The sequence below is a fragment of the Pseudorasbora parva genome, chromosome 17 (genome assembly GCF_024679245.1).
Source record: "Pseudorasbora parva isolate DD20220531a chromosome 17, ASM2467924v1, whole genome shotgun sequence".
Lineage (NCBI taxonomy): Eukaryota > Metazoa > Chordata > Actinopteri > Cypriniformes > Gobionidae > Pseudorasbora > Pseudorasbora parva.
Window position 1 is genome coordinate 5,144,622 of NC_090188.1, and position 13,940 is coordinate 5,158,561.

Here is a 13,940-nt window from a genome sequence, read left to right on the forward strand (position 1 = left end):
TTATAAATGTCACTTTTGATCCTTTTAATGAGTCCTTGCTAAATAAATGTATTAATTTCAACAACAAAAAAGAAAGAAGAAATATCTTACTGACCACAAACATTTAAAAGACTAATGAATGTAATCATAATGTTAGACTTTTCTATCTAAGATTATTCAACAGATCAGACTGAAGCACATTTATAATAATCTCATATAAATCTAAATCATACAGATGTGGTTTAGACACGGTTTGTATTATGTATGTATGTATGTATGTATGTATGTATGTATGTATGTATGTATGTATGTATGTATGTATGTATGTATGTATGTATGTATGTATGTATGTATGTATGTATGTATATATATATATATTATATATATATATAAATAAAATTTATTGCTGTGATGTGCGTTACTTTAAGTCAAAATATTTTCTAACTCAACATAAGGACTTAGTTCACCCAAAAAATAAATTGTGTCATTAATTACTCACCCTTATGTCGTTCCAAACCCGTAAGGAACACAAATGAAGATATTTTTGATGAAATCCGAGAGCTTTTAGTCCCTTCATTGGAAGCAATGCAACTTACACATTCAAGGTCCAGAAAGACAGGAAATACATCAACAGAGTAATCATGCGACTCCAGTGGTTTAAAGCTAGTGCTTTGTTTGAGCAACAAAAAAATCAAAAACATTATTTACTGCTCTATTTACAAGAATACACATGCGTGTTGTGTTGACTCTAGACCAGAAGTTGTTCCGTGCAGACGCTTTGGATAATATTATTTTTTAAATAGATATTTTTTATTTTTTTGTGCTAAACAAAGCACTTGTGATGCTTAATAAAATTAAGCTAAGCTACTAGAGTCCCATGATTATTAGAAATCTCTCTGATTTCATCAAAAATCTCTTCATTTGTGTTCCGAAGATGAACGAAGGTCTTATGGGTGTGGAATGGCATGAGGGAGAGTAATTAATGACAGAAAATTTATTTTTAGATGAACTATCCCATTAATATACATACAGACGCATTAATGTCTTTATTCCTCTGTAAAGTGTAACCGCGTCTCTGTGGTGCTTTCAAAACGTTGATCTGTGTGTTTGAGTATGCCGTCCTGCCCATCACAATGACATGAACTCAAACGATGGTGTGAGTTTGGCACGGTTTCTCTGACCATATTCAGTTTGTCGATGCAGAAAAGGCACACTGTAGTTGAACACCACCCAAAAAAGTCTAAAGCATTTTAAATTCATCAGAGCAAACGTGTCGTGTCACTAGATGTTTGCTTTGTCCCCGACACGTTCCCGACCGTTTCGACACTGTCCTGTTCTAAGAGTCTGTGATTTAATAGTGGCGTATCGACAGCAGTTCTCGCCGCATGGTCCCCCATGGATATGACAACAACGTAACGGTCGTCCTCTGCGTCTGTGCTCTCGTGAACGTCCGCCGTAACTACTGATGTGTCCGTGGTTTGGCGGCTGCAGGAGGGTGAGGATGTCAGCACAGGGCCCTCTGTCGCCATGCCGGGTAACTCGTTGTCTTCCTCCTCAGGGAAGCTGGTGTTGATGTAGATGATGTCCCTCCTGTTGGACACCGGAGGAAGTTTTCCTGCCAGATTCTCCAGCCTCTTCCTGACCTGTGTGAAGTCGGGTCGGTCCACCGGATCTGCGTTCCAGCAGCTAAACATGATATCATACCTGAAACACCAGAGCACAAGATGCATTATCATAGCTGGATCAGATTTACTTATACCCCTTTTCCACCAAGGCAGTGCTGGTTCGGAGCCAGAGCCAGAGCCTAGTTTCAAATCAGTTCTTTGTCTTTCCACACCCAAAGCACCAGCTCTGAACCAGGAAAAGTAGTTCTTAAGTAGCACCAAATCATTGCTGGTCTAGAAGTAAGCGGCTTGGGGCCTCGCCACTGTTGCGAACACAAACTTGTGACTGGTATTTTTGAACAGCTGCTTCACTGTAATCTTCATCTATACAAACTATGGCGAGCTGCACAAATGTGTTGGATTGGCTGTTTTGATGCCGATGTAGGATAGTAAAGCCATGTGCATTAATAGTAACGCAACATTCACCATCGTTGATGGAAGGCTTGTTCGAGATGCATCAGCGCTGTGCTGACCGATCGCCGTATGAAATTCCTTAAGCTTTTGACTTGCTCTTTTGCTTTTATCATATGCTGATCAGTCTGCGCAGCGCAGATGCATCTCGAACAAGCCTGGTGTGTTTGTGTTTCCTGCTGCATTGCTAGTGTTACTGAGAAACATGAGACTCTAGACCAGTCATTCCCAAACTGTGGTCCGCGGACCACTAGTGGTCCATGAGGGTACTGCAGGTCGTCCGTGTGAAGGCAAAATAAAGTAAAATATTTTTTTTACCTTCATTTTACCAGGAAATTGCCATTGAAAAATAAAAAGTAAAAAGAATGTGTAGGCCTATATTGATATAACATTTGTATTAAATTGTCAAGTTATTGTGCGATTACTAAAATAGCCGCGATTACTCGGCCGGGAAATTCAAGTTCAGTGCTGTTATGGATCGGTGGATAGAAACGGTTTCTCTGAAGAGAAAAGAGACAGAGGCAGAATTTACAAAAAATGAAGAGATGGACAGAGAGTCGGATGCATCTATGAGCCAGATTCATCATAAAAAAACAAAGAAAAGGAGGGTGAAGAGAAAATACTGCGAAAGCTATTTAGCATTAGGGCGCTTGAGTAAATAAATAAATGAAATATGTGGCAGCCGTTGTGTGCAGTTAACTTTCCTTTAACAAGCCTGTTGTACTGATGTGAGGACTAGTTATAGTGTTAGTGCTAGTAAGCCTATTTAGAGGTGTGGATTAATTCAGGCTGGACTGTGTGTAGACATATTTTATTATGTGTTATGAGGTGGTCCGCAAAATTTTTTGATTACAAATAGTGGTCCACACACACAAAAAGTTTGAAAACCCCTGATCTAGACCAAAGAAAGGCAAACCGGTTCTTAAAAAGGGTCATCAGTCGAACCAACATTGAACTGGCACTAGCACTGACTCTGAACTAGCATCTGGTTCATTCTGGGTTCAAGTGGTTTGAGCATAAAAAAATCTGCAAGCTTTCAAATTTAAAGGCAATCTAAGGGAGATATTTCATTTAACACAAACCACTTTCCAAAAACTCCAACAAATGGCTCATCAGTCCGCTAACTGTGCTGAATTAATGAAAATTCAGAAATATCTCTATTTCAGCCAGTGTTCATTTTGACAGCAAATTTTTATTAAGTTTTAGTCCTAGTCTTTTGACTAAAATGCCATTTAGTGATATTTTAGTCACCTGAATAGTTTTTGGTGTGAGTTTAGTTTTAGTTGAATAATATTATACAATTTTAGTCAACTAAATCTACAATAGATTAAGTCAACTAAAATCTAAGAGTTTAGATAAATTGTAATGCATTAATTGAGCATTTAAGGATTACATAAACCGTTCAAGCGCAAAAATGAGCGAGGTCAATTAACTTTGTATTGTTTTTTTAAACATCTTTAGTTTTTATTATGTTGTATTTCCGTTTAGTTAGTTAATCAGGTTAAGCTAAAGCTTCAGAGAAGTAATGAAGATTTTTTTAAATGGTTTTAGTGAACTATTATAACCCTGATACTTTATTAAATAATACGTGTCAAATCCTGTTCTTAGTCTTTCCTCTTGACTATGAATTAAATGAGAATGAAATTAAATATGTTTATTGAGTAACCAAAAATGTACATATAATGCATGACTTTTAATTTAGACAAGCTCGAAATACACACTGACTTTAGTAACAATTCATTTCAGGCAGTTCAGAATCGCTTCTTTCATTTGGGAGAAAATATCTCCATTTATCCTGCATTTTGATCTTTAAAACTTCACCGACCTTTTACATTCACAAACAGTTCCATTACACACATCATGAAAGGTAATATCTGAAAAGGCAAACAAAGTTGTTTCTGATGGATAAATCGGTTCTATTTTGATAAGAACAAACTTTTATTGCCTTTAAGAATAATATACGAATTAATTATGCACATTAACACATGCGGTAATGTATATTTAAAAATGTAAATAGATAAAAAACGTATTTCATGTTAACCAAGTTTTGGACTGGATACAATTTTTGTCCAAAAAAAAGGTAGGTAGGCATGACAGACATTTTAAAAACTCACAGTTCATCAAGACAGTCGTTCGGTTGTTTCAGTCGGTTTCCATCAAGGAGATAATCGTAAATCTCATGGTTTTGCACTCCAGGGTATGGGGTCATGCCTCGAGTGGCTATTTCCCACATGGTCACTCCAAATGCCCACTAAACATGACATTAAGAGATAATAAACATTCACAACTGCACATCAACAAACATCAAAACTCCTGACTATGGTCTAAAGCTTATCAATGAGAGCTCGGTGTCATATGAACAGACATTTCCTGTAGCAAAGTTAAAGTTAAGATTGTTATACTTTAATTCAGCAAGGATGCATTAAAATGGTCAAAAATATAATGCTGTGCTTTTGAACTTTATATTAATCAAATAATGCTGAAAAATGTATCAGTTTACAAAAAATATGAAGCAGCACGACTGTTTCAACATTGATAATAAATCATCATATTAGAATGATTTCTGAATGATCATGTGACACTGAAGACTAGAGTAATGATGCTGAAAATGTAGCTTTGATCACAGGAATAAATTACATTTTAATAGATATTTAAATAGAAAACTATTACTTTAAACAGTAATAATATTTCAGAATATTACAGTTTTTACTGTATTTTTTATTAGTTGTATTAAATACTTCTTTCAAAAATGAACAGTTTGTGTGAAATAAAAGGAACTACGACGTTACGAACAGCTGTAGAGACTAAAAACAGCACATCCTCTGAATAAACCAGAGCTAAGAAGAGGCTGTGATGACGGTTCTTACCACATCACTTTTCACGGTGAAGACTCTGTCAGCGAGGCTTTCAACTGCGATCCACTTGACAGGCATCTTGGCTATCCGGCCCTGCCTGTAATAGTCACCACTGTAGATTTTCTTTGACAGGCCAAAATCAGCAACACACACGCTCATGTCGTCACGCAACCTGGATGAAACAAAAAACATAAAATGCTTGAAACTAACACTGAGACTAAGGTTCAAATAAACAGTAATAAAATCCACTACCGTTAACATTTTTGGGGTTTATTTTTATTTTTTTTAAAGTCTTGTGTTCAAAATACAAGACAAAAAATACAGTAAAAAATACAGTAAAACAGTAATATTGTGAAATACAATTTTATGTGTGAATATATGTTAAAATGTATTTTATTCCTGTGATTAAAGCTGTATTTTCAGCATCGTTACTCCAGCCTTCAGTGTCACAAGATCCTCCAGAAATCATTCTGATGAGGATTTGATGCTCATGAAAGATTTATTAACATTAATAGGTAACCGGCCTCCACAACACATTGAATGCTGGATTTAAAAGGCCAGAATAAGTTCAGGACTCATACATGCAGTTGCGTGCGGCCAGGTCCCGGTGTAGGAAGTTTCTGTTGCTGAGATACTCCATTCCCAGAGCGATGTCAATCATGAACTTCAGGAGCATCTGCGTAGGGAGAAACTGGAAATACAACACCGAATCCTGTTAGACTATGATAACGTCACAGTTAAATGAATAATAATGTAGATGAATAATAATGCTGCTTGCTTGGCATCTTACCACACCGTCTTCCTCGAGACGCGAGCGGAGGAGGAAACTATGCAAGTCTCCGTACTCCATGAAGGGAAGCACGACCATTGGTTTAGGAAAGTGTCCTGATCCCACCTCTAAACAAACACCTACATGAACAAATCAACATTATAGCAATAGATAAAGACCGAGGGATATGCTTTGATAATATTGTCCAGAACATGTTATGGATTTAAACATGATAGACTAATATTATCAGTTTTTACTATGTTTTTACTCTATTTGAGTAAAATAGAGATTATAATGTAAATTATATATTTTGATTATAATGATTATAATGCATGTTTCTTACCCAAGAGTCTTATGACATTAGGATGGTGAAAATCCTTCATGCAAGCAGCTTCATTCAGAAACTCTTCAATCTCTCTATGGGAGAAGTTATCCACTGAAAGAGGCCAAAAGTAATGCTTTATTTCATACATTTTATTTAATTCTCTTTTAGTTATATAGAGATCACATACAATACAAGTTTAGTGCCTTCGCAGACCATTGTAAAGATCTATAGCTGTAAGATATAAATAAAATAAAAATATCTGGGTGCAAATATGGTAATAACGCAATAATTAATATGCAATAATAAAATAAAAACTATTTTAAAAAAAATACTATTAATAATAAATGTTTTAAAAAAAATCAAATTCAAATAATAACAATAATAAATAAATAAAATATGTAATACTTTTTAAATAAAATAATAATTATTAATAATAAATGTAATCATTTCCAAATCATTTAAAATTAAATATAAAAAAATATTATAAATAATAATAATATCGAATAATTATATCTGTAAATATTTTACAATTTAATAATAATAATAATAATAATCTTTCAATAATTGTAAATTATGTACAACTTTAAAATTTTAATAATAATAACAATAATAATAATAATAATAATAACAATAAATAAAACTAATACATTTTAAAATTAAATAAAAAATAATTGTAATACTTTCAAAATAATTTTAAATAAAATATGCATATCTTAAATATATATATATATATATATATATATATATATATATATATATATATATATAATATAAAATAAAACAAATAATTTTAAATTAAACACTTATTAAAAGTATCCACCTTCATCTTAATCTGAAATATGCAAATTAAAATAATTTTCTCCTTTGAAATTAAAAACTTACATTTCATGGTCTTAACAGCAACTTTCCCAGAGGTCCCATTAGGCTGTCTGAGACGCCCCTCCATCACAGACCCAAACTCACCTAAAGAAGAGACGTCAGGTCATTAAATCCATCTGGCATGAGCTGCAAAACAACACAACACAACACAACACCAGACTGTGTCCTCACCTTCTCCGAGGACTTTACCGATGGTCAGCAGGTTCCTTAAGATCATCACGTCCTGGAGTTTGGCCTGAAGCTCACTGCTAATGCCCAGATTGGCAACTAAAACAAAGAAATGCTTTATAATCTATAAAACTTTATATTATCAAGTGTTTGGAAAAATGCTACCAATGCTTGACATACGTGTGATTTCGATGGCTGAGCGGTTGTAGGACCTCTGAGGTCTGAACTCAACGTTAGGAGTGAGTTTGTCATCAGCACCAAACAAACACCTGTAGAGGGCGCCAGTGATATATTCATCCATACACAAACATGAAAGCCACACAGTACACAAACAAAAATCATTCATTTAACATTTCACTAATTAATAACTGTAACATGGATTTCATTAAATTTCAGGCAGAAAAGCTGACATTAAATTACAGTAAATCTGGTGAAATAGCTGACCCTGAACAGCACAAACCAGCAGGAACTCCAAGGTCAACCGGCTTCTAGTGCTAGTCGACAGCCAGCTCTATCAGCACAAAACCAGAACTACAAACCAGCAAAATAACCTTCATGCTGGTCTAAGCCGGTCTTATCAGCAATGGAGAAGCTACAGAATACACATTCAAAAACAAAACAAAAAGAAGAAGAAAGAAAAAAAACCCAACTGAATTCTAAAATGAACTAGGATAATTCGACCATAATGTGATTTTTTTAAATTCAGTATTTATTAAATCAAAAATCTCTTATAAGAGTTGACATTTAACTAGATAATTTAGACTTATGTTTACATGTGCACCAATAATGTGATTATTTCCAATAATCAGTCAGGGCTTTCATCGCAGTAAGATGCTTACATGACAAGCAAACCTTTTCACTCCTGTTTACATGCAATTTTCATCATTCTGATTATTCACTAATAATTGTGTGTATTTATGCCACTATTATTCACATATAACAGACTTTTCATTAAGCCTGGTTTGTCTAAATACATGCCAGTTTTCTTGGCAGATTAGACTTCAAATTACATTGCCTCCTTTGCAGTCATTTTGTAGATGAAGACTGGAGTCCTGAAAAGGGACCTTGAATAGTTAACATTTGGTTAGTAACTTAGTGGATCTTTAACCGCAAAGCTACCACAACCCCCACTGCTCATTATCGGTACAGTCAGCCAGAGGCTGTTCAAGGATTCCAGAGTATGCTGAAAACGGGATGTTGTTGTTAGTCTCACTTGAAAACAACCAGAGGTAATTTGAAGCTCTTTGCTCAGCACTGCTTTGGCTAACTCTGTCCTCCATAATTTTGTTTTACTAAGAAGCCATGCTGTTTTTACAGACCAAGCACTGCAACCTCCCCCCTACTTTTCTTTCCTGAAGCCTACAATTTCTTGTCCCAAGTACATTAATAAGATGAACATACTCTGGTCCCTAAAATAGCCCTTGTTTTTCAGATTTGTAGTCTGAAAATTGCACAGCAAACTGATATTTAACAACAATTACAGCAATGAAATGGAGTGAAAAAATGAAGTGCTAAATGTCTTTCAAAACAAAATCCATACGGACGGTCAAAAGTAAAGTAAATTAAATAACATATAGCCAACAAAAAAGAAAAATACTGGGGAAAAAACAGCTTAAGATGTTAGTTTAAACCTTGCAATTATGACTTTTTTCTCAGAACATTAAGAATCTAAGTTGCGAGGGAAAGAAGTCAAAATTGTGAGGTACAGTAAAAAGTCGGTTACCTTTTTTATTTCTCATTCTGTGACGGAAACAAGCTTCCATAATACACTGATCAGGCATAACATTATGACCAATATTTCAACCTAATATTGTATTGGTTCCACCTTCTTCCCATAGTGCATCCTGGTGCCATGTGTTCCTCCGGGTAAGCGATGCACAGGCACCCAGCCATCCATGTGATGTAAAAGAAAACGTGACTCATCAGACCAGGCCACCTTCTTCCACAGCAGCTCATCGGTTTGATCAGACCACACGGGCCAGCCTTCGCTCCCACATATATCAATGAGCCTTGGCCGCCCATGACCCTGTGGCCGGGTTCTCGACTGTTCCTTCCTTGGAGCACTTTTGATAGACACTGACCACTGCAGACCGGGAACAGCCCACAAGAGCTGCAGTTTTGGAGATGCTCTGACCCAGTCGTCTAGCCGTCACAATCTGGCCCTTGTCAAACTCACTCAAATCCTTACGCTTGCCCATTTTTCCTGCTTCTAACACAACAACTTTGAGGACAAAATGTTCACTTGCTATATCCCACCCACTAACAGGTGCCGTGATGAAGAGATAATCAGTGTTATTCACGTCACATTCAGTGGTCATAATGTTATGCCGGAATGGTGTAAACAGCTATTTCATAATGAAGCAAACATAACAAAATTTTTTATTTTAAATAGTTTTTCTTTGGAATAACATACACTAATGAATCACGCACAATAAGAACAGGAAATTGTGTTCAAGTACGGTAATCCAAACTGATTTTGATTTCATGTTGACAGTAAAAAAAAAAAAAAGGAAATAAAAGGAGAAATTACAAACACTTACGGCAAAAAATAGTGACTGCGCAACCACACAACAGCAAACATCACGATGATCAACAGGCAGAAACCAAATACCACTCCAAGCACAATGTAGACAGAGTCGTGCCGCTTGGGAACTGGCGTTGAGGATGGAGACTCAGGCGATTCTGAAAGCAAAACACACATGCATGCACTTCACCATTAATAAACAAAAGCATAAACAATAAGACTGGCATATGTACTTTTAACAAAGGTCAGCAGGATACTAAACACTATAGTAGTATTAATATTATCCTCTATTCTTTAAATCTCACTGATGGCATTTTAGCCCAGAGTTTAGTTCAACAGCTTGAGGTCATTCATCAAACAGGTGATGTGTCCTTTGTTCGTGACCCTCTTTGGTTGTCCACAATGTTAAGATCACACAAAAGAGATTTAACTTCATTAGCGTTTGGTTCTTTCCCAACAAATATCCCTCCTGGCTGCTGCAAGACTATTTTGTTTTAATCATCTACATTTTTTTAAAGAGGTTTTTAACTTGATAACCAACCGGAAATGTTCCTTATGGTAAACTATGGATGTATTCACTGCAATTAATTTGCAAATCAAGATAATCATTCAGTGTGTTGCCTTCCAGTAAAAAACGGTTTGCACTAATTCAGTTTTGCTGCAGTGTGTGTGTGTGTGTGTGTGTGTGTGTGTGTGTGTGTGTGTGTGTGTGTGTGTGTGTGTGTGTGTGTGTGTGTGTGTGTGTGTGTGTGTGTGTTTTATTTCTTAAGAAGGTCCTTGACCCATGACCCTGTGGCCGGTTCTCCACTGTTCCTTCCTTGGAGCACTTTTGATAGACACTGACCACTGCAGACCGGGAACAGCCCAGAGCTGCAGTTTTGGAGATGCTCTGACCCAGTCGTCTAGGCATCACAATCTGGCCCTTGTCAAACTCGCTCAAATCCTTACGCTTTCCCATTTTTCCTGCTTCTAACACATCAACTTTGTGGACAAAATGTTCACTTGCTGCCTAATATATCCCACCCACTAACAGGTGCCGTGATGAAGAGATCATCAGTGTTACTCACTTCAGCATTGAAGGGGGGATTTTGAAATCCACTGCCGCTTCAATATACCTGTATATATTTATATCCTAATTAACTTCATAATCAAAACTTTAATCAATATTTATCCTATATTATTATAATGATTCTATCCAGTTATGATTTTGCTTTGTTTCTTGTTTTCTAAAGTGTGTATTTGGTCTCTGAGGAGTGACTGAGGGTCTGGCCTAGAGATGTGTGATGTGTCACTAAACACTGGCAACAAGGTTATGTGTTTGGATTTGAGGTATCACACACCCCTAACATGTCAGGAGTGCAGGAACAGCGTTTGCTCACTTAGCCCGGCTTCCAGATATGGAATATGGATTTGTCTTTCACTTAATTTATTATGTTTTATTCCTTTTATATTTCCTTTTACTGAAACACTAAATACTCAAGATGAATATTGCCTGTACTAGTGTGTACCTCTCACTGAAAGAAAGCACATGTTATCAGTATGTTTTGGTAAGAACTAGTTAAAACTGGAGCTTAATCAGCTCCAACCTTGGAGAGACTTTGTATCTGTGTATGTGCGCAATATTCTATGTTACAGATCAGAATGGTGTTCAATGGGCACCCTAAGCGATGGGTGGACTTGTTGTTCTGGACAAGCTGGCGCCTGCTCCAGATCTGGAAGGTCACTACAGGCCTAATTCTGGGGTGAAAGCGTCAACAAGTGACACGTCAGTGGAAACGTGCATCAGATTAACTGACTCGAGTGAAAATTTACCATGACTGTGCATTGTCTCTGAGCCAATCAGAACCATCCACATTGCAGTAATGACGTGGATAAGACCTTGAAAACGGTATAACTGTTGGGACAATTGTATGTACGATAGGGCGAGGCAACGAGACGGTGAGAGAGGGAGCGTGGCCTACGAACTCCTTGTAAGACTTGAAGCTGGCTTCTGCTTTTGAAACTGCAAACTATTCTTAAGTAAATTTTTCTTTTATTTAATTGGAATCCTGACTCTGTCTTCATTTCTTCACTACTGGTCCTGGGTCATAAGCTGTTAACCCCTAACACCATAATGTCATAAAGTTATGCTTGATCGGTGTATATATCAAAATGTATAAATGTATTTTATAAATTAAAATATATTATAAATAAGTAAATTAAATAAATAGGGAATCAGGATTCAGAATAGACAACTAAACAAAATAACATTTACTAGAGGTTCTGACTAAATGTTAATTGCTGCAGTCTATTTAAACAAATTATTTGATTTAATTATCATTTAAGAATGTATTTGAATGAATGATTCAATGACAAATACATTTTTAACAGTCACTTGTCGCAACCTACTGGTGTAACAATGCAATTGATACAATCTTTATTTAAAGCGTCAAGTAACTTATTAAAGCATAGCTGGTTTTATTTGCTACCATAGACATCAGTGTTCATATCTGAACTATAATTTTTATCCTAGTACTGACTTTATTTCTGTAACAGAAATAATGATACTGTGTGGTTGAAATCCGCTGAATGCCCCCATTAACTAATAGTTTGACTAGTATTCCAGAAAGCAGTAAAACAAACACAAAGCACAGCAAAAGCATAATCAAATACTTTGAAGTATATTTCTTGCAGTGTCACTGCATTACAATATTTCATGACATCTTATTAATAATGTTAAAACCCAGAGGAATGTTCTAGCATCCGCTCACCAGTGTCTGGTACAAAGATCCAGTAGCGTGACCTTTTGGTCCCGCATCCGCTCTGAGTGCAGGCCACGACCTCCACACTGTATGTGGTGTTGAACGCCTGCAGCATGACTGCGGCCTCTGTGGTGATGCTGTGAATCTGAAACACACACATTCACACAGATTTACAACAAAATGTGATTTATTTATTTTTTTAATCAAAAGTCTAGCATAGACCAGTGTGAATCCGCATGCTGGTCCAAGCTAATATGGTATGGGTTAGTGATGTGACGTTCGATACTGAGGCGTTTGATCAAGAAAATGAAACATCTCACAGGGAAGCACTGTATCAGAGCTTGATTCGTTTTGCCATAACCACATGATTTGTGATGTCCGACGCTTCATTTAAACATGTTGGAGATCATAACAGAAAAAGGTCAGCAAACACAGTCACTCCAAAGAAAGTTCTTCTCTACATCAGTGTCAGTGTTTCTGAACTCCCTGAAAATGCCTAAATTGTAGTCTTGCGTTTTCTTCTGTCACAATATTCGTCATTTAAATCATTCATACGCAGAATTAAAAGGCTGGGCCTGGTTGATTTAGTTAGAAGCGTTGAAACACGTAGCTATGATAAGGTGGCGTGACATTTCCCAAGCACGCTTGAACACACTGATCCAGTCGATCAATCAGAGTGCATTGTGCTTTTCAGAAGAAGGTGCTTCATAGAGACAGGAAACAAAGCGGCTCCATCCGAAACCTGGAAAATGCTGCCTTCGGAGGATACATTTGAAGGCAGGAAGGCATCAAGCAACGCCCAAATCTAATGTTTGCTTCACTTCCTGTCTCCTGAGATACCTTCATCTGATCGAGTTTTGAAGGCAGCATACATGAATCCTTTATTGCCTTTGATATCCCACAATCCTGTGCTTTCCATTCAGTGGCAGATGAGCTGGGGGAAAAAGATGGCATCCGAAAGTTGCATTTGCTGGTCAGTTTGTGTGTAAATGTATGTTTTTTACCAATATTTTCCACTTCTGATGTAATTTCTAGCCAGAAATGACTAATGTAGTAATTAAATATGTGTTTAGTTCTCACCAAAGCTCTCTCTATTTTGCTGTAGATCATTAAACTGTTACACTGCCTAAGAAGTCTGTCCGAATTTAGTTTTGTGAGGTGCCTTCATGCACAAAACGTTGCCTTACAAGCCATTGTCTGATAAGGCAGCGAGGCAACGAGTCAGCTTCCTAGGTTTTCGGATGCAGCTTACGTTACTGACAGACTAGGAAGAGAGGAGCTCCAACAATGTACAGTTTATAAAAACATATTTTTTGAACATTCAAGCATGCAAACCTGCTCTAGTAGAGCGCAAAACTTTGAAAAGGGCATAATAGGTCTTTTAAAAAAATAAAAAAATAAAATGGTTGTATTATGTGAATGTAGTTTAGCATTGCAGGAAAGAAAAAACTTTTATATCAAATCAACAGTGTAAAAACAAAACAAGGCTGGATGGAAAAGGGAAGCTGTTTTTGAGTGGTGGTGAGCATGAGGACTGGGGAGGCTAACACATGACTCATGTGACATCGATGTGCCGATTGCATAAAGTCGTCACTTCTGTTTAAGACATTACAGACACGCTGACA

At 36.5% G+C, this 13,940-nt stretch overlaps 1 protein-coding gene across 1 annotated transcript in view; it reads right to left on the reverse strand.

The window, feature by feature from the left end:
* Nucleotides 1-391: 391 nt before the first annotated feature.
* mertka (c-mer proto-oncogene tyrosine kinase a) overlaps nucleotides 392-13,940 on the reverse strand; it is a 39,633-nt gene continuing 26,084 nt past the window's right edge. The window contains exons 9-19 of the mRNA XM_067421637.1: nucleotides 12,325-12,460; nucleotides 9,591-9,732; nucleotides 7,231-7,319; nucleotides 7,054-7,149; nucleotides 6,886-6,966; nucleotides 6,022-6,114; nucleotides 5,700-5,818; nucleotides 5,491-5,600; nucleotides 4,922-5,081; nucleotides 4,169-4,305; nucleotides 392-1,683 (exon numbers count right to left, since the gene is read on the reverse strand). Coding sequence (XP_067277738.1) covers nucleotides 1,239-1,683; nucleotides 4,169-4,305; nucleotides 4,922-5,081; nucleotides 5,491-5,600; nucleotides 5,700-5,818; nucleotides 6,022-6,114; nucleotides 6,886-6,966; nucleotides 7,054-7,149; nucleotides 7,231-7,319; nucleotides 9,591-9,732; nucleotides 12,325-12,460 — 1,608 coding nt within the window. The 3' untranslated portion in view covers nucleotides 392-1,238. The remainder of the gene's footprint in view (nucleotides 1,684-4,168; nucleotides 4,306-4,921; nucleotides 5,082-5,490; nucleotides 5,601-5,699; nucleotides 5,819-6,021; nucleotides 6,115-6,885; nucleotides 6,967-7,053; nucleotides 7,150-7,230; nucleotides 7,320-9,590; nucleotides 9,733-12,324; nucleotides 12,461-13,940) is intronic.